The sequence below is a fragment of the Nasonia vitripennis genome, chromosome 5 (genome assembly GCF_009193385.2).
Source record: "Nasonia vitripennis strain AsymCx chromosome 5, Nvit_psr_1.1, whole genome shotgun sequence".
NCBI lineage: Eukaryota > Metazoa > Arthropoda > Insecta > Hymenoptera > Pteromalidae > Nasonia > Nasonia vitripennis.
Window position 1 is genome coordinate 22,999,756 of NC_045761.1, and position 21,260 is coordinate 23,021,015.

Consider the following 21,260-nt stretch of genomic DNA (forward strand, 5'->3'; position numbering starts at 1 on the left):
TATTCCAAAATTTCTTTTCAAAACTCAGTGTACTTCGAGACTTTGAAGTGTAAAGACCTAAGCGCCCGTACCAGAGTGTCTAGAGTTGCCGGGACAAGCTATTGAAGCAGCAAGTTTCAACAGCGATACGAGAATTATTTCAGCATGTCGTACCAAGCGTTGGATGAATTTGCCGATATGGACGAAAATGAGACGCAGCGCATCTACTTCGAGTTAATTCACTGCGCCTGGAACAAACTGGGCAGGGCCTACGTGAGGATACTGAGTGCGCCTTCCGAAACGGAGGAAAATCTCAGCCTAGAGTTCATCAAAGCCAAGACCCCGTTGCCGCTGATCGTCGGTCTCGGTAACGTGGACTTGGTTAGAATGATGTTGAGCGACGGTGCCGACGCCAACGAGCCTGCGACGGGTAATTTTATAGCCCTGCACATGGCCTGCTACAAAGGCAATCTGAAGATGGCAGAAGTACTGCTGCAGGGCAAGGCTGATCCTAACGCACTAGATGCACTTAACCGATCTCCTTTGATGGCTCTTTTCCACGCTATCCATAAAAAGTGGTTCGACGTCGACATGAACGAGTGCTACCGAATGACGCGTCTGCTGGTGTCCTACGGAGCGAAACTAGGCGACCCCGACATGGACACCATGATGTACGCTATTGAATACGCCAACGTGGCCATAGTGAAGCTTTTGGTGAAGAAGGCCAACGGCGACCTAAAATATCGCTCGCTGAATAGCAGCGATTATTGCCTGCACGCGGCCGTGACCAAGGGCCAACCAGGCGTACTGGAGTACGTGATCGAAGAATTAAAGGGGTTACTTATAATTTCAGACCGACCGAAGGCATGCAACGCTAGGTACCACGCTAGGGGCCGTCGCCGTACAGTTCAGACGTCGAAATTTAAGGCCATTGACGCGTTAAACCTGCATCGCGAGACACCTCTGATGACGGCCTGCAACGTCCAGAATTACAAGGCCGTGAAAATGCTGCTGAAAGCAGGCGCCACATTTCACGAAACGTTCAATAAATTGATTACGGGCACGCGTAAGCCGGAGCTAGCCGAACTATACTTTGAACGCGGCTACGACGTCTTGGACCGTGAGAATAGGAAACTGCTTCACCAAGCAGTATCGAATAACAGTTCCTGGCTGGAGGACATCGTCGCCGAGATTTGCAGAAGGAAGTTTTTGGGCTATTCGATCGTCCATTTATGCCACGAAGTGCTCGACCGGAGCGAGAGGGCGAACTATTTCCTGAGGGCCTGCAGTCATCAGCTAAGGCTGATGCAAGAAACAAAATTCTACGAAAACGTATCGTTTTATGACGTGCTGACAGCAGATCGAACTACATTGACGAAATACGCAGGAACGTCCGAGTTGGTCGAAGCATTCTTCAATACCAAATGCCAGTGTTCGTTTCCAAATTACTGTGCGCGAATGAGGCGTAGGTTCATCGATGTGATGTCCCGAAATTCTCTTATTAATCTGTCCGCTTACGTGGTCTCGAAAACGGTCAAGCGGCCAGAAATGTACGAAATAATGCAATATGAGTTAATGAGTTACATGGGGACTGATGATTTTTTCAAATTTTTGGCTTGCTGTGCCGAAACGACTGTTTGAAACTTCTGACATGAAATATTGTATTGTATACCTCTATTTGATAATAAAAATTATGTAATTATAAAATCTTGTATTGAATCTTTACTCATACCTATAGAAAAAATAATTCTTACGAATCACTGACAAGCTTATGCGAATTGAGAAATGGCCGAAGAAACTAACTGTCAACTATGTAATTTTCGTATTAAAAAAAATGCATGAGATTTTCGAATAAATCTGTGCGTTCTTACGCCGTAACATATACAACGCTCGTTACATTTCGACGCGTTGGCACTGTCATAATTGGCTAATCCCAAGACATTTTGAGAATCCGCAATTAAATTGCGACCCGAATAGCGCGTCGAGGGCGGGGGCAACTGGCCCAAGCGGCCAGCCGTTTACCGTTTTACTACGTCGGGAATTTTCCGATGCTGGCGCGCGTCTGTAGCCCCAGCCGTTTACGGTTTTATGACGCTGGCGAAAACCCGACGCCGACGAGGGTCAGCCGCCCGCATCGAGGTGCGGATGGCTACAATAGAACGTCCGAGCACGGGCTTGAGAATTTTATTGTTTTCTCGATGCGGAAGACTTATAATCCACCCTAATGAGGAAAATCCGTAGGCTAATCCGGACCGCGTCGTTCGAGACACGAACGCTGCGTACGTATAGCATGAAGCGTTTGCAATTTCATTGCGGATTCTAAAAATGCCTTGGGTTTTGCAAAATTGGTAGTAATTGTGCGAAAAATTATGTTGGTTTAAATAACGACAACCCCCCCCCCTCCGCGTTCTCTACGCTAGGCCCATGCACACGCAGCAGACTAGCACAGCTACGTATTCAGCATATAAGATGCGGCGGCGTCCGTGACAGTGCTAACGCGTATTAACGCTAACTACTACATTTTTCGTCAGCGCATCAGCGTACATCACCCAATTCTATCTGTCGAAAAATTGCACATTTTCCAAGCCATCATAATAACGGCATAATACGGAAGAATACATAGAAAAAGAGAAAACGCTGCCGGTGCCATATTGCGCGGATTCACGGGCCGTCGTTTTATTTTTTATTAGAAAACGCGCGCACGATCCATATCTATACCGCGCATACTCCGTATTTTTCGCCTCCGCGCGAGGAAATTTTTTTTTTCATAAAACGTTTCATTGTTAGCGGGGAGATGAATATTCATGACGGAATCCAAGAATTTTTTACAGAACCACACGACGTGGCAGCGCACTTGAATCATGAGTTCGTCGTCGGGACATTCATGGGACCCGAGAGATAATACTTTTATGCAACTCGCTGTATCTCCGACTCTTGATATATAACGATTGCGATTCAGTTTTGTCGTTTTAAGCCGCAGCGAGTATACAGGCTGTAAATGCTTTTCCATCGAACTTTGCAGTCTCTCGCAATGGAATCGAAATCCTTTATGAAAGCGTCGCAAAGTTATCTTAAAGCTTTGCGCGGACTCTTCTGTGTCGTAAATATTTTCCAAGCTGTAAAAATTTTCGTTGTAAATCAAGCCGAAAACGTAAGCGCTAACCGAATGCGGTGAAGATTGCATAAAACGCACACGACGACGCTTGAAAGCTATCCAACGGATGCGCTAGCCGTAAGTATGTCGAGTGTACGTACGTGTCGTCGCGTTTTCGTAATTACTTCAATTAAAAATAATGATATCAATGCACTCGTATATCAATATGGATACGCGCGATAATTAAAAACGCTTACTTTATACGGAATATCTCGAGCAAAATGTGTCCCTCCTCCGCCTTCTATTATTAACACTCACACACAAGCGCTATATACGAAATTCCAGTCAGTCTCGCGACGTTTTTCATTAATCACTTCCACGGCGATAGCCGGCCGCATGCATATACATACGCACTCGAAAGTTTTAATTTAGCCACGAGGCGTCGGAGTAGTGCGCCGGAACTTTCCTCTACTTTAAATTTCCTTAAGCCAGTAAGTAGTGCGCCGCGCTCATGTCCGTGTGTACTCTAATAAAATCCATTAACCGCTCGAGTTTCCCCCCCTTGTAGGGGAGTACTTTTCAACTTTGCCGCGCGAGAAAGCGGCTCATAAATAAAAACGAGGCAATTAGGCGACGAATTTATCCCGCTGGAAAATCAATGCCGAGACGAGAATATCGTACAAACTTGTTTTCTTTTTTTTTTGCAAAACGGAAAGAGAGAGAGAGAGAGAGAAAAAAAAAAGAAAAGCTACTTGTAATTGACTTTTCAAATTAGTTCCAGTCTTTTTCCTGCTTCTCGGAGAAAAAGTCGAGAGCGTTTTCTCTCTCAAGAGAGACGGAGCAACAAGACGTATCATTCGCCAGTAGAGAACTCGTATATTGAATGGGGGGGGGGGGGGGTGCACGCCTGGAGAAAGGCACACTTAGGCTAACGAATGAAACATTGTGCGAGAGTCGAGGTGGTTTGTAAAGACCTGGCCATTGAGGCGTTCCCGTGAAAGGCTGTCTGCGAGCCTCTCCGCAAGCTAAAATAAAAGGCCGAAATAACAACAACAACAACAAAATACATCCATACACGCATTCGGTATATCAGCGCAGTTGCTTAAAGTAATGCTCGCAAGAAAATGAAAAAAAGCTCGCTAAAACGACCCGTAAACTCGCGGCTCTAAAAGTGCTCTCGCGCGTACAAGCATTAAAAAAAAAGCCTCTGACCTCTGCTTGGCGAGTCTCTTCTTCTTCTTGTGCAGCGGCTTCGTCTCCACGATCATCTCCTCGAGTTCGAAGGTGGGATCGCAGTTGAGATGGTCCTTGGGCGGTGTGAAGGTCGGTTTCACTCGTTTGCCCAGTACAGCCTCGAAGTCGAGCTTCGACATGGCGGAGAGGAGCTTGAGCTCCTTGAGGCAGGAACAACGCTCGAGAGGTTCGATGGCCAGGAGTCGATCGACCAGCTCGCGAAAACCTCGGCTCCAGCGGGATTGGGGCTCCGGACGTTCGCTCAGGAGGGCCAGAGCCTCGCGGTGCGTCGTCGAGGCGTGGACGGCGAATGGCCGGGATCCCTCGAGGGTCTCCCAGGCTAAGACGCCCAGACTCCACCAGTCCACCGCGAAGCCGTAACCCATCACGCCGTATTCCTCGCAAGAGCACTTGTAGACCTCCGGCGCTGAAATTTGTTAAGCAGACGGGCATTTTTTGGTTAAAAAACGTTATTAATTTTTTTTTTTAATATTTGAAAAATAAATTATTTTTAAATAAAACACGGCAATTCTATTATAACTATACGAGCTTTCAGCGAGCAGCCAATCCTATTTCGATTTGCTCCGCGAATTTCATCTCCTGAAAAAGTCAATCCTCCTCAGGATTGAAAATTTTATATGGCCTCGAGAGAGCTTGCAGGAGCCGCGTGTTACATTGTGTTGCTAATGCTTCCGGCATGTCGCGTGAGTAATTACACAGGAGGCCGTGGATTAGCCTGATTAATTAAGAGTAAGGGCTGGAATTGAACGAGGCGTGGATGGAATCGGTAATACAAAAGAGCTTACGCCGAGAGCTAATTGAAAACGTATAGCCTTCCGATACGCAGAATACTAAGCGACGAGAAAAAAAGTTACGAGGATTCTGTACAAGGGAATTACGGTTAACGTCGAAAGTCTTTTTTTTTTGAGGTGCAGGTTAACGTGTATAAAGTCAATAATGGTGATTGATTGAGCTGCCAGTGGTTGTCGAACGAGCCGGCAACAAGCTGCGTTTTTTTATCAGATTACAGATAGCATTGAGCTTTCATTTTTCCTCATCGAGCGATTGATGTGTCATCGGTATCGAGAGCCAACCGATTGGGAGATATTCAGAAGCTTTCGTTTTTTCAATCGGTTTTCTGCTTTTCGTTTGTACTTGAAAAATAAAAAGATTTTTATCAGTCCCGAAAAACAAGTTCGCACGTCGCGCGTTTCACCGTTTCATCATTATCTCGACCTTTGTCTCGCGATATAAATTGACTTTTCTCAATTAAAAACGTCTTTGTCGAGGACAACAAAAGAGAAGTCAAGCGACAAAGGTAATGTCACATCGTGATTTCATATAACAATTGAACGGCAACTTGCTTGCGCTGCTTTTCTTTGGATTTTCACGCCATTGTTCGGATTCTTCTTCACAGCGTCTGATCATCGAACAATAGCTTTTACATCGTTACGAATTGCATCGATAAATTAAAAAAATTTCATTCGTTGAAAGAGTCTTAGTAGCTTTGCGTCTGCGTTTGCTTTTTCAGACTTACTCTGTCTTCGAAGAGAAAACACAGCCCCTGTATACATTCCTTCATAATATCGATACACCCTCAACGTGTTTATTTTTTCTATACATTCTTGATTAACCGTTCGGTTCGTCTCATATACTGGAAATATTGTCCAACCCTCTTCCCGCAGAAACAACAACAAAGATGTGGAAAATTCTTCCCAATGACAAACAATCCTCCCTCATACACTGCCGTTCTAACTATTTCCTGCGGACATAGCTTCTTTTTTTGTCCCCACTTCAATCGTCCCAGTTCTAAAGCTTCGCTTATTACGAATACAGTCACGCGGAGGTAATTCAGACATTTTTTATGCAATTCGAGAGCTTTTCTGTGTGTACATTCCCGAGACGTGTGCGCGCGGTGTTATTAAAAAATCGTTTCCTCTCTTTCTCGGGGGGCGGAAAGCTCGCTTTGATACCAACAGCCTCCGGCGCTTTTCTCCGCTTAGCGGACGTTTTCTCGAAAATCTCGAGAAAAGCGAGCTCCCGAGTGTTAATAATCTTATCGATCCTACTGATTGTCCCGGAGCAAATGGTACGTGTAATTGGAATTCGTCTTTATTGACCGAGGGCACCCCTAAACCCCCTCGGACGAGGAAACGCCTTATTTATATATCCGTACGAGCTGCGGCGCGAAGTGCTGATTCATCAGAAATCCACGATGAAGCGAGACTTGTGCCGGAATGATCGAAAGCACATAAGAGCTTTCTTGAGTTCTTTTTGGTCCGATGAACACGCGATGAGTTCTGAGTAAACGTCGAATAATTTCCCTTGCGTGCAGCGCATCATCACGCATTTTAATGAAAGAGACGTCTGGCTTAATTGCTCGACTCATTATGCGGAAAAATATGCATAAACAGACGAATAATTTAATTCGAAAGCTCCGGACTTCTTCCGCGCCGCTATTACCATAAATACGTAGGACGGTCCGTCGGCGCGTATCAAAATGGCGCGTATTAAAACTCTCCCTTGTTATAACTATATACGTTGGCTCGGAAATTTGAAAAGTATTTTCATTTCAGCAAAAATATTGCGACGCGACGCTAAATTTTCGCAATAAGCGCAGGGAGAGAGCCGCAAAAGACGAAGATATATACACACTCGTGCCCCAGTTGTTTCACGCATGATTGCGCGTGACGCCTGTCGGGCTCGCGAAATTCGTCCAAGTTGCTTTGATCGATTATCTCTCCGCCGCGCGCGCGCTCCGGCAAAATATCGAGCTTAATTATGCAAGCTCCCGTAAGCAACGCGAATTGTTCGACGCGCTACAGCAGAATTCGTCGAATTGCCGGGACGCGAATATAAATTGTGCATTCCTTGTCAAAAGTTTAAGTCCTGAATCCGCCTGTGCTTGCAAGCACATAACGACCTCAGGGGGAACTCGTGGAAATTGCGAACGTTATAATGCTGTACAAACCTCAAATCGTATATTGCAAAGCAAGAGCGCAATATTTGCAGCGCGGAATTTACAAACGCGATTGTCTGCCAACAGAGCTTACACGATGAATTAACGAACTCTCTCGCTTCCGAAGCGCCATCTGAGTATGTAAACGAGGTTTACGATATAATGAAGCATAATATTATGTGTCACGCATGCATCCCTGCCCTGCCATGTGTGTAATATGTTTTGCGCGCCGCTCGCAAGCACAAAAGCTCTTTACGTACTACGAGACACGCAGTGCACTTGGGTGGGCGAAATTTAATTACTCGAATCCTCGCGTATACGTCTCTGCTGCTTTGCCGTTTTTGCCGATGTAAGTATGCGCGGCGAACGCACATTTTGCGCGATTCGTTTACAAGGTGCGTTTACGCACGCGCGAGTCAAAAGTCGAGGAGCGAAGCTGGCGGAGAGTCATTAAAACATAATTCTCGACCTCGTAAAACTCGAGTACAAGAAGTACAAAAGCTCGCGCAGGCCGTGCGCACTCTCGAAGAAGAAAAAGAGAGGAGCGAAGCGGTCTTTCTTCTCCTTCGCTTGAAGTTTGACCTGCTTCATCGCTCCTTTGTTTATCAAAAACTTTCCGATTACTCGTTTGCCGCGCTGCGCGACTTATTTTCCGCATTGTAATCAGAGATTATATTCGCTCCGACGGCCTTTCCTTTCAAATTACGCGCCGAGAGAGGAATGCAAGCGGCGTTTCATAAACCGCGCGTATCCTGCTTCTTTTCCCAACGACGTCACGTCACGCACACGTGACTTTAGCCGCGAGACGACGTATAAGAGAGAGAGAGAGAGAGAGAGAGAGAGAGAGAGAGAGAGAGAGAGAGAGAGAGAGAGACATAGGTGAGGGGCAAGATCAGAAGTCTCTCGAGCGGCGGCTCGAGTAATCGAGGTCCGTCCTTCCCAGTGGGTCAGCAATGAAATTCAGCGTCGGCTGCATCAAAGACTGTATAACTGAAATCCAATAACATTCCTTCGCATACAGCTGCAGACTTATCCGCTCGACTAAAAGGAGCAGAGGTCCGCATGACAATTGACATCTGTGCCGACTGTATCGTCGTCGTGAGACAGATATGTATTAATGGTATAAAATTTGCGAACAATTAAAACGAAGTACGAGCTCAGAAACAAGCGTCGGCGGAAGACGAAGCGAAGTGCGAAATAAAGACAAAATGAGCGAGAGAGATTAAAGGGATAGAGAAGAGTAAGCTCGAGCTAAGCGCCGCAGACGAATCGAGTAACGGCTATTGCTGTTCTTAAAGGCGACGGAATAAAAACAGTCGCTTTTCAAGCAAAATCTCTCCGCCCAAAGAGGAAAAATGCGAATGTATAAGACAACAAAGGAGACGAGAGCACAAAAGACAGCTTGTTACCTCGAACGAGTGGATTTCGTCGCTGGATAAACACAGGGCGAAATGATAAACTCGCTGAGGAAGGAGGGAGTGGCTCTGCGGCTTCTCCTGACTGACAGCGGCGCGCTGCAAAGGAGAGAAACCGAAGATGGAAATTGGGCCGCGGGTAAAACGAGGAGGCGAGCTGCTGCTCTTGGATTTTACAGCGTCGAGATACAGAGGGAAGACGCGAACTTGACCATAGTCGTCGTCGTCTATGTCTTTAACACGAGAGAAAAAGGTCGACTAATTAGATCGATCGAACGTTGAAGAAGCCATGAAAGCGTCGTATAATCCAGTCTGACGCGTAATACTAATCAGCCGAATAATCCCTTCCTAAGCCTCGGAGCGAGCGGCTTGAATGGACGTCGTCCTCGTCATTGGGGCTGTGTAATCGAATTGGAAGCCCGGACGGGCGCGATTAGATTCTATGGCACGTGACCCCGGCATCTACCCCCACTCCTCTCCGTCAGAAGCGCCCGGCGGCGTTGACATCGCGCAGGAGCAGCGACGAGCGATTGTCTTCTCTCATCGGCTTGTTTCGTACACGTAGACGCAATTATTATCAGAATGTAGCTGCCAAGTGTTAATACTGACCCATGTAGGGCTTCGTGCCGGACATCGAAGTGGCCAGCTGGTCGCCTTCCAGGGTCGCTGCGATGTTGAAGTCTGTCACGTGGGCGTGGCCTGCAACAGGAGAGCGTCGTAATTTTAATCTTTATTTTTTTTATAATCAACGATCAAATAATAGTTAAAATATTTTAACTTATATAGGATAATTAAAATAGCGAACGTCGAATAAATGTTCAATTGAAACGCTATAAGCTTCTCGACGCTTGAAAATAAACGAGCGAGGCACGTGGAAATAATTGCATTTTCCGCGGCGCCGTTTAATTGAATAAAAATTTATACCGCACACGATTGGGCGCATTCGTTTGAAATACTTTTGCGTGCACGATTTTTCAATTATGTCAGCGGCATAACAAAACAATTCCGCTCGGTAAACACGAGAACAATTCGCTCCCCAATCTGCCGTGAATCACCCGACCAAAATTAAACCGACGGACAATACGCGAAATTTTTAAACTCGCGGTTATTATATTTCATCAGGTCACGCGCGCTCGCGCAGTTAAACTTTCATAGAATTTATACTTCCCGATTAATCCCCGGTAAAAAGGACATCCCTCGCGGCTCGTCTTAATCTGCGCTTTTTCCCTCGGAAAATTCAGCCCCGTTAAACTTAATAACGATCCCTTCGGTCGGCGCAAAAATTCCTCGTCCATTTGAAAACTAAATGCGCGCGAGAGAGAGAGAGCGATACTATGCGAGAGACTTGAAAGGCTTTTTATAATTCAATTGGCTCTAGGCGTTTTTCGCGATTTTTTCGCGGAAAAAGGCCCTCTCACGGGATTATTGTCAGAGCGGGGGAATACGCGCCGAAATTAACGGCGAGGAGAGAGTCGAGAAAGGTGAAACGCGTTATTCCGGGATGAAATTTCTGAATTATTCCGCGGGAAGCGAAATAGCGAGAAGATCGAGAGATAAGAGCGGACCCTCCCCCCACAGCATTATAAACGCGCAGCTCGTAAAGATTTCTCTCTCCGGCAAGTGTATACACAGTAGGAGCGCAGTAAAAGACGAATAAACAAGCGAATTTTGAGTCACGAGCGCGTCAAAGTCATTTTTCGTCGCAGTTTAGTGCATCTATATCAGAAAATCCCGCGTCTTTCGTCCCATAAAACCTTTCGACCTTCTTTGAGCTCGCTTGCTCGCGATATCGGAGAGCGCAATCTTTACGGGGTATTTTCATTTTTCGCATCCACAAGAGGGAAGAAGACGCGGCGGAGAATTTAACAGCGCTTCGATGCAGAAATCGCGTCTTCATCGGTCTACGACGAGACGTTTCTTGTTTACGGCCCGAGATAACCCAATTTCCGATCTTCAAACGGTCTTCTCTATAGACGCGTATACCCGACGAGCGACGCCGAGTATATGAGAAGGAATATTTTTTTTTTTAAATATAGAGAGAAACACGTACATTTCACGGGGAATATGCGGATGAAAGTAGGTTATCAAAATCTCGGCGACGCTTTCCCAGAGAAGCGTTTACGTAAGACGCGTGTATTTATGAATACACTAGGCGGAGGAGCCATTGTTGGAAAGGAAAAGATAGCAGCTCTATAGTGCGGAGGAGAGACGCGAAGTGCTAGAAACTTTTTGCGCGGAATAGTTTCGCCAGAGAGAGAGAGAGAGAGAGAGAGAGACTTGGGACAAAGTTTGACAGCGTGATTATCGCGCTTCAGCTGTAAGGATGATAAATTTCGCTATTCTTCCGCTAAACAAAGACGTGCGATATAAAAATTCGATCTCCGTATAAAAACGGCGTTATCGCTTCCCTTTATATATACATCACACGCCGCAAAAACTAAATAGCTCGCGATCATTACGCCACTCGCGCAGAGAGAGAGAGAGAGAGAGAGAGAGAGAGAGAGAGAGAGAGAGAGAGAGAGAGAGAGAGAGAGAGAGAGAGAGAGAGAGAGAGAGAGAAAGAAAGAGCTCTCCAGCGATCACTCCTCGAAAAAGCAGGAGCCTCGAGCTGTTTGAGTGGCAAGATTGCCTCTGCATAATTCAACACCGCCGCGATCTCTCGGTCCGGCTATTTATCTCTATACACCTACATATCTGCTTTTGACGCAGCTCTATAATACACCCCTCTGATTGTTTGTCTCGATTGCCACGAGATATAATACGATTTCCCGATCTCCCATCGATTTTCATCCCTCGTTATAGCTCTTCCTTGGGTATCTCTGCACTGAAAGCTTTTCAAAAGACCTACTCTCTATTCACACGTGTAAAGCTCGTGATTCGTCGGTTCGTATGCAGGAGTCGTAGCGCTTGAGGGTATAAGTGCGCGATTGGATTTATTCATATGCGGGGCGCGAAATTAATTTATTCATTGACGGTTTCGCCGCCGACGACGAGCTTATTGACGCAGCTCGCGAATTCCAAATAATGGATAAGTTTGCGGTGATAGGAGAGAGGCAGCTGCGCTTAATTATCAAACGATCCCTCTCTCTCTCTCTTGTAATAACGAAGAGATGAAATTTTAATGAAGACCTCGTGACGCTCACTCCTGCGATTACGATAACTTCGTCGTATATTGTTTTAGGTGCTTTGAGTGGTAATATATCGAAGGAAAAAATAATAACTTTTAGTTTGCAGCTGCTGCGAGAAAGTTGAACGAATTACGTCAGAGAAGCACAGGTGAGTTATAAGCATTACGTGACGGAAGTACGTATCGTTGCGTAATTTATATTTCTATGTAACGATCACGTATTAGAGTGAATTTATAATGATGACGTCATTATTCCGCAACGACGGTATTGTTCGCTGCGGCGATTGGGTTACCCCTGCAGCGACGAATATACGCAGTCGTATGGAGAGGGTTTATTTTTGACTTCTATTATATTAAACGCATATTTAAGTTACGTTTAATATATAAGGAGCGAAATAAAAGGCTGAATGTATGATATGTTATTTTACGTTGTAACCCTGCAAATATACCGCAAACACGCGAATAAACAAGGAACATTTTGATGCTGTACTCGCTCGCTTTCTCTGTGCTGTGGAATGAAAACAAAAGGAGTATACCGCGATTTTTTTAATTTCAGTTTGTTGACACGCGCTTTTTGAGTCGGTGTATTGTCGTACAATTTTTTTAATCTATCTTTGCACTTATGTAAATTGTAAGAGCGTAAAAATATGAAAATATGAAAATATGAAACACAATGATAAGATTGTGTTCAAGAATTTAAGGTTAATATTTGAACATATAACACTTTAATCCTCGCGTACGTTTATATTCGACGCTTTATTTATGACACTGCAGGCTCTTGAATACACAATAACGCCGAAGAGAATATATTTTAAAAATAAAAGCTGCGCTTACATTTCCAGCAGCATTTATACAAGTCAATATTTCGCCTCTTTCTGTCACTCCCACGTATATGAGCATTAAAAAAGTCTCTCTGCACTTTTATTATATACGTACGTATGTATATTTGCACACGTGGTCGGGAATATCGCCATTTTTATACAAACTCCTCTTTGCTGTCATACACGTATAGACACATTATTATATAAGCATCGGTGCGTGTGTTCGCTCGTCAATAGTCAATCAAATATTAATTAGTGAATCCAATCCGTCGCCTCATCACGACCGCATTAACCGCACAAGCGCATCGTCGAACTCGAATTATTACTTGTCTCTTGTCGTCGCGGGGTTTGACGCGCGTTTGCCGCAAACGAAAATTCGAGAGTCGTGTTTGGCGCATAGAACAAAAGCTGATGTACGAGCTTGCGGTGTAACGAATAGCTTGTCTCCGAGCGATAATTCCGCGGGCGGTTATGTGCAAGCGACGGCTACAAAGTCGGGGCAATTCGACTGATGCACGCGAGCGAGCGTATGTGCTTAGGCCGTAATTTTAACGCGAAAATCGATAAGCGAGCCTCGTAAAACGAGAGAGATGTATATGTATTTACGCTAAACAATATGACAAATTCTCGAAATTTATGCGGTTTGGCTTTGCTTGCGTTTGATGCGAGATTTATCGTTGGTGTGCCAGTGGTAGAGGCGTATGAATAGTCGGACGACAGATTTTTTCAGAGTAAAATAAAGCATCGAAATTTCGTTCGATTAGTTAGCGCACATCGATCCGAGCAAAAAAAAAATGTCCACTCGTTAGCAATTAAAAATCTCCAACGAATTTGAATCGTTCGCCCGACAACGATTCTCTCGTTGTCGCCACGAAGCTCTCGGACAATCGTTCGCTAGCTTTGACGGCGTGAAACAATAGGTATATCTATATAATTTCCTCGTAAAAGTGCGCGTAGATGTATAAGCCATGCCGGTGTGATTTACGAGCTCGTAATTAACGACCTATACGTGGGAAAGCGAAAATTTCGAGATGGATTAAAAAGAGAAGTAGGACACGAGTTTATGTTTCTCCAAAATATAGAAACGTATTTTTAAAATAAGACGCGCTTGATGTAGACAGATGGGAAAAGCGGCTGCAAAGCCTGTGTTTGCAGATGTTTCGTTGGTAATTCCAACCGAGTATTTAATTTACGTAGTCACGGAGGTATAGACTGCGTAGTTTTCTCGGAAGTAAAAACGTATCTCGTTAAAACCTAGGAATCGGATCTACCTAAAGGCGGTGGAGGTATGGCGTTTAAGACGTCTGTTTCTTCGTTTCCGGATTTGACCTCGTTATCAATGATGTATAATACGCTTTTTTATACGCTTTTTTACACAGTGTAAGTAAATGAGAGAAAAAAGTGCGTATTGTCGTTATTGACTTAATCCGCGAGTTCGGAGAAATGTTGTTAGTTAAACGTCGAATCACCAACAAAGTTGAACAACATTATATTCCAGGTATCTCGAGCTTGCGAAAAGTTACAATCTCACTTCCGCTTCGAGGAATTTATAACGCAATTTTTCTTCCATCTCTCGAAGTTGCGTATATTCAATGATTCAAAAGTTGTTCTCGCGCAGTATAGGTATACGTCTGCTTTACCGTTTACAACATACACTCAGACGTTCGAGGGCGGTTAAACGCGAGCTTCCACCTTCGCAGCGGCCACGTGTGTGCTTGCGCACAAAGTGTAAGCGTGACTCCGAGAACGTCTGAATTATCGAGGCGATGGAGGCAGAATTTTCGATTCGACTGAAACACTCTCCTACGAGAAAATTTTAAAGTCACGTGTGCGCGGGAAATTCAAAAACTCCCGCGAAATCAATCAAACGATTACGCTCTATATCCGCGCGAAAAAAGCAAATCAGAACGAAAGTGCTCCTGGAGAACGTCGAAGCGCGGAGGAGAAAATCCCCGTCGATCCATCTTCTCTCTCTTACATCTCTTCGTCAGCAGCAGCAGCAGCAGTCGAGTGAGCGAGTGTATGGCGCTTATCTCGTGGCGCACGGGCGTATAAGAATCAAGACTTTCTCTGCGTGGTGGGCTATAGCCGCCGGCCACGAGTATATCGCGTTGCAATAAAAGTTCATCTTACAGCCGGGTCTCCTGCTGATGCACGTATAACCGACACAGAGAACACAATGACGGCGACAAGGTTTTATCCCCCCCCCCCCTCTCCACCGTTTGCTCTTTCGAAAAGCTTGTTGTCGCGTCGTGCGGATCGAGATATGACTTTCTTATTCTACTTTTTATTTTATTTTATTCTTCGCGAGTACTGTTGTCTATTTTTTCGGTTCCGATGCATCAATCGCGTTTCGTTTCACTTCGCTAGTATCGCCGCGCATGGATGTAGGGCGCATTAAAATTTCAAATGTCGAAGCTCCCGAATAACCGATCACTATTTATTTACTCCGCGCGTCTAGCTTACTCCCCGTGAAATATTCAGCCCTTGACGCGTGTAAATACAGCGCCGAATTTTTTTCTCAATGGACTTTTTGCTCTGCGCACGTAAGCTCGAATTTCACAACGTATATATTATACGCTACCTCTCGAATCGCTAATGTTCTCCTCTCGACAATACTCATTTCCATAAGAGGATGGCCTCGTTATAATTAAAAGAGAAAAGAGAGAAGGCCAGCGGCCCAAGAGCGCAAGAATGAGAAAGAGTGTTAGCTCATTCTCGAGAATTGGATTGTCAATAAGCACCTTAACCTCCTTCATATTGCTCCCAGTGGAGCGGTAGCCTTTTCTCATTGTCCTCCTCCCGCAGCGGCTCTTAGCTCTCGCTAATTCCGGCCGAGTGTATCGCTATGCTCTCTCTCTCTCTCTCTCTCTCTCTCTCTCTCTCTCTCTCTCTCTCTCTCTCTCTCTCTCTCTCTCTCTCTCTCTCGGCGGGCTTATACGTGCAGTCGAGGGTGTACCTGATGGTAACAATGGCCAGGTGAAAAGGGCCCTCGGTTCCGGATTGTTAACCTGATTCTTCTTTTTTTTTTGTTTTCATCGACAGATTTTTCGTCCAAGGACTGTACAGGCTGAGGCTTCTGCTCTGATTTTTTATGCTGACGCTGATGCTGGGCTTTTAATTGGACGCTTTTGTGTTATTCGTAATTATTTTAATGAGAGCTTGCATTCACTGGGATTATATCGGCTGGTCATCGTCGCCTCGAAATTTCCGCAGCGGATTTGAATTTTGCGCCGGATTTTTTCTCGAAGCTTTCGAGTCCAGGGATAATGGATTTTCGTCGTGTTTGTTTGTAAAGCTCGCTGAAAATCTCAGATTTCGTATGCGTTCGTAACTTTTACAAATAATACCTTATAAATAAATATTCAAGCTGGCTTGAAAAAAATTCTCTCCTTCTCAACCCTGAACATATATTACGCGCGAAGCTCCTTCCATCACGAGCCGACAGCTTAATTAGCGCAAAGTCGAAATCAGCATGAGAGATCTAGCCCCGATACGGCTCGTTGTATAATCAAAACTTTGACGGCGGCTTGTACTCCTCAAGCTTCTCGAGACATGGCCAGAGATTTTTATTAAAGATATACCGCGGAACCGGCTGCGATACCACGGGCCGTCAAACCCAAGTCTTGTATGCCACACACATACACCCACGCACACGTGGAGCTGAACGGATGTAAGCGCAGCAGGACGTAAGCGAGTCGATAGCCAAACAGAGTTGAGTTATATTTTCTCTTTTTTTTTTCGTCTCCGACCGACCCACTTGTTTTGCCTCTCGGCTTCGTTCTCTGTATTATACGAGCTGATAAAGCCGAGCTACCCGTCTGCGGTTGAAAAATCGCGTAGAATATTTTTGAAAATGTACGATGTATCATGATAATCCAAACAAAAATTCGTACATCATCGTAAAAAATATATCACTGTAGTATGCCATATTCGATAAAATTCCACAGCAGGAAAATACTTTTGCAAATCAAGCTTGACGCGAAATTCTGCGATACTTTATTTAACCGGCGCATTTATAAATTTCGTTCCAGAGCTCACACGGCATAAATCATTTTTCCTCTCTGGACACGCATATACGCGCGGGAAAAAGCCGTTGATCCGCCGACGGAGATGAAATTTCACACACGGAGCGCGTCGGGGACGATTCCGAGCCGCGAATAAACCGGACCGTCGAAAAAGCGCTGGAGAATTTTCATAAGGTAATAATAAATTCGCTCCCTCAGCTTTGCTCTCTCTCCGCAAAGCTCCGTAGAGGGAAAGCTTTAGAGCGTCCGCCTAATGCAATGTGTGTGGCGCCTTGTGAAAAGTGTATGGAATGCCTTTGAAGCTCTCTCCCGTAGGCGTACGTTTGTAAGAGTGGGTGTTTTTGTTTGCTCTAGTGCCTTTCTGCGGATTTTTCTCCGCTTGTCCGAAAGGGAGAGCTGAGGGAGAGGGAGAGAGAGAGAGAGATGCTGGTGTATGTACGTAAGATGTTGGACTCTAGTGGACGCCCACGTGTGAGCTATTCACAGGGCGGCAGCTTTGCGCTCAGACGGAATTCGCGATGGTGGCGACGATTTTTATACCGGTGTGTTTAATGGGGAGAAAATTCGATTGAGAGGATATGGGCTGATTGGAGAAGTTGTTTTTTGATCGATCGGTATGAGCTTTTTTTCGAATAATGAGCCATCCAATTACTCTTACTTCTTTTTTCTACAAAGGTACTAATACTGTATGCGCATTTATTATTTATTTCCTCAAGAAAAAATTGGATTGGCAATTATTGCACTTTTTTATAAGAAAATCACTTCCAACTCGAACGAGTTCTCCATAAATATCGGGTATATAACACTTATCGCCTTCACCGCCTCGTCATCCGAGATACCACAAAATTTGTGTTTCATCGCCAGGCAAGCTTGGTCGCGCGATTCCGCACAGCTGACTGCCGAGAACTCGAGAGCTAATTAAACGTAAAATCAGCTGCAGGCGAGCGTTCGCGCTACGTTTAATGCGCGCTGAAGTTAAATCGATAGCCTTAGCCGTTTATGCCGTAAGAGAGAGTGAAGGCTGTAACGGCTGTTAATGCGAGTTTGCGCGTTACTTTTTCAATTAGCCTATGCGTATACACTCTACATACTATGTTGTAGATCATTTCTCAACGGTTAAGCTTCTTATTCATCTGAATTTTTTCCATCAGAAAAATAACACGAGCGAAGAAGCGAAGAGAAACATCGTTTTCTCAAAAGGATAATTAGCACTGGTCGCTCAATTATTAAGATAGCAAACGCACTGCTTAGTCCAGTGCGGAGCCGAGTAATGAGATATGCCGAGCACTAGAAGCTCTTTGAGGCTGGCCTTTGTATCGGCCAGTAATTTTATACACTGGACTTGGGTGTGGCTGCACCGCTAATTACCATACCGGCGAAAGAATTACCATTTTCACGGAATGACTGCTTTTTTCAAGGATTCGGGCTAGTTATCCAATGAGGGTGAAACCTGTAATGCGAATGGAAATTTTTTTGAATTCGAAAGATTCTGTGAAACGGAAAAATCGCAGTAGGAGGAATCAAAATATTGATTTTCAGATATCCAATGAAACATCGGATTTCTCCACGAGGTTTTATTCTGATTCTCAGTATTAAAATACTTCGACAGAGAAGAGACGAATACTGGATATCTGATTGAGCGGCAAAATTCAATGCAAAGAATTGTAAAAAGCAAATACTTGGAAATCGGATCAAAAAGGTTGAAAAATTATTTTCACTAAATTCTAAAACTATATCAAAATATGCTATGTAAAAATATACACGGTTACCGGTATATAAACGTATAATTGACACGTGGCGCTACCTAACCCCACTTTCATAAAAACGGGCGTCTTTGATACGCTTTAAAAATTTCAATCGCGAAAAAATCTCTGCTCCGCCAATAAAAACAACGATATATCGAATATACGCGTACCCGCACGTGCTTGCGTCGAGAGCTCACGGGGTGGAATTTATTAAAACGTTCCTACGGCCGCGTCTCTCCTCGAATTACCGTAGCCGCAAATTCCGCGAAGAATGCTTGAAATTTCAAAAGCAGTCGTCTCTCTATCGCACGTGCGCTCAGGGCCCTTGATGGGCAATTTCCGAAAATCGATGAAGGGGTGCTTGTGGTACCCCCTTTTTTTACAGCGCTTGGTATTCGCTGACTTTGATGTTCCATATCCTCTGTCTTGTATATTTGCAATTACGAAAACCAGCTTGAAAATAAACCATTTTTGGTCGTTAATAATAATCAATCTTCGTTACTTATCAGTTTTCAAAGTATCTGTAACCAATACACGTTTCCGCGCAAATAAATCGGATAATACGTCATTATAACGTGATAAAATATACACGGTGCAACGCTTTTAATTGAAAATTAACTAACAACAGCCGATAAATCGTTAACGTCTCTCTGCCGCAGGTACGAACAGGATTTATTGAAACACCGTGTTACCGAATCAGGCGCTGAAAAAATTCGAGCGGGCTCTACGGTTAATATTTTTTCTCGAAACTTTCGCGCGACTAGAGTCTCCTGTGCGCCGTTGAAAAATATACGTTACACACTTTAGGGGTATCCGTACAGTACATAGCTATGGGTCGAATATGGGTCACTCGACTTCGACCGTTCAGAGCAGCTTACGTGCATGCCTAAGTTTGACAATCTGAAACAGAGGGTTTATTCTGTACTTCAAACATTGATTTTTCAGATGGAACGACAGATAAATACTCAAGAGGGGCAGGAATGGGAAGTCGTTTGATCAATTAGTTCGACCCGACAGATTCTAGATCTGGAATGAACGCGAGTCGGAAGTGTTTCCAGGCTCGATCGAGCGGAAACGTAGAAACTCTATCTTTCTCCGGAGGAGGAGGAGCCGAGTGAAACTTCGCGCACGACGGGCTAATGAAAACCAAGCAGGTGTAAACATCGCGCAAACCCTTAACAACGGTACCAAACGCGAAATTGAAAATCATTCGCTGACGCGTCTCGAGAGTCGTGTACATCAGATATAAGCCGTTTCGAAATTATCGATTCCGACTTTCGGATTCACGATCGGTGACCTGGAAAAACCCTCGTGAAGAGAGCGCGTTTTCAAGCGGAGAGAGCCGGCGGAGAAAAAAAGAGAAACATGCATGCACAAAGGATTGAACTGGGACGTGTATACAAGTGGATTGCGGCAGACTCGGAGAAAACCGTATGATTTCTAGTCGATCGCAGATAAGAGTAGCGGGTGATTTTTGCCTAAAACCTATAGTGCTCGTTGTAGAACATAATTTTTCACACGCATCCATAACGCGATTGATATTTTTTCCCGAGATTATGTATCAGTCCTCCCCCCGCAGAGACAAAATTCCATTTCCAGGAGCCATCAGTCACCTCTTGGAAAAAAAGCTGCCGACGACTCACGCGTCCTTTCCATCAGCGCATACCTGCTTCCGGCTTTCCATAATACATCTCTCAAAAATACTTTGCGCACGTCGACGTCAAAAGATTCGACGCGCGACAGGCTTCCGATATCTTTTTGTCGTCTTTCAACGCCTCGGCTTCATTTCCATCTCTCTTTTTGGCTTTCGCGATAAAGCTTGCGCGAAGTCGACAGAATGCAGTGTCGCGCGCGAGCTATGTGTATAGCGACTCGTCTCGCGGCTGCTGAATGAACTGAAAGGAATCCGATGTGTACGTTATACACACGTTTTCCTGGAAAAGCGTCGAGTCGCGGTTTTCTTTGTGTGTGTAAGTTTTCTTGACGTTATGTATGTAGGCAGAGAACTTCTTGGCTGTGTTTACGTTGGAGCTTTTCTCGTGAGGTGTACGAGGTGTAATCAAGCTCTGTCGGCTTAATTGAAGCTTGGACCATTCAGGGATTTGACGCGGAAATGTGCTTTTCTCAATGAACATTATCCAGATTAAAGCTATGGAGGTGGGGTACGTGTGCGTGGAATCTCTTATTCGACGCTGGGGAGTAGTAGTTTACATTAAGATAATTGTGAGACGCCAGCTGGTGGACGCTGATTTAATCAAGTGCGTTTTGTACGAAGAAATTATTTTTAAAAATAAAACCTGAAAATTGACGGCTTACGAGAATCCTCTTCGTCAAGATTGGATATCGCTTTACACACACGTACACGCCGCATCTCTTGCATTAAAACGTTTCTCCCATTGTCGAAAACTGCGAGCTTGCGGAGCAACACATATGCAAATGCGAGCAAGCACAACAAGCTCGATTACAGCAGTAGCTTACAACCGAATGGACGCGTAATTAGGCAGGCGTAACACTGCGAATGCGAAAGCTAGTCGCGTGTGAGTGCTCCGATTTTCGACGATTACACGGGAAATCCGTGACTGATAAATACGCGCGAACGATGTTTAAAATAAAGTAATTTATCAGTGCAACGTTAATCGGGTGGGTGTACAGACGCGCACTTTGCGGCAGTTTGACAAATTGATAACGCAATCTAGTGCGACACGTACAGCGCGTTCTCGCTCTAATTCGCGACGACAACACTCGTTTGTCCCCGAGAGACGAATAATTCATCGCTGATCTCCGGGCTGTATCAAACTTTCAAAAAAGCTCCTCGTTACTATCCACCATCGCAGAGGATCATCTCCTCGATAGTCGTGC

The 21,260-nt window shown here is 44.8% G+C and overlaps 1 protein-coding gene across 6 annotated transcripts in view; it reads right to left on the bottom strand.

The window, feature by feature from the left end:
- The window catches only part of LOC100123710 (serine/threonine-protein kinase 32A), a 75,544-nt gene that overhangs the window by 16,932 nt on the left and 37,352 nt on the right, over nucleotides 1–21,260 (bottom strand). For all 6 annotated transcript variants that reach the window (XM_032600496.1, XM_001607354.6, XM_003426648.5 and 3 more), the window contains 2 exons: nucleotides 9,290–9,379; nucleotides 4,286–4,733 (listed from right to left, as the gene is read on the bottom strand). In XM_032600496.1, coding sequence (XP_032456387.1) covers nucleotides 4,286–4,733; nucleotides 9,290–9,379 — 538 coding nt within the window. The remainder of the gene's footprint in view (nucleotides 1–4,285; nucleotides 4,734–9,289; nucleotides 9,380–21,260) is intronic.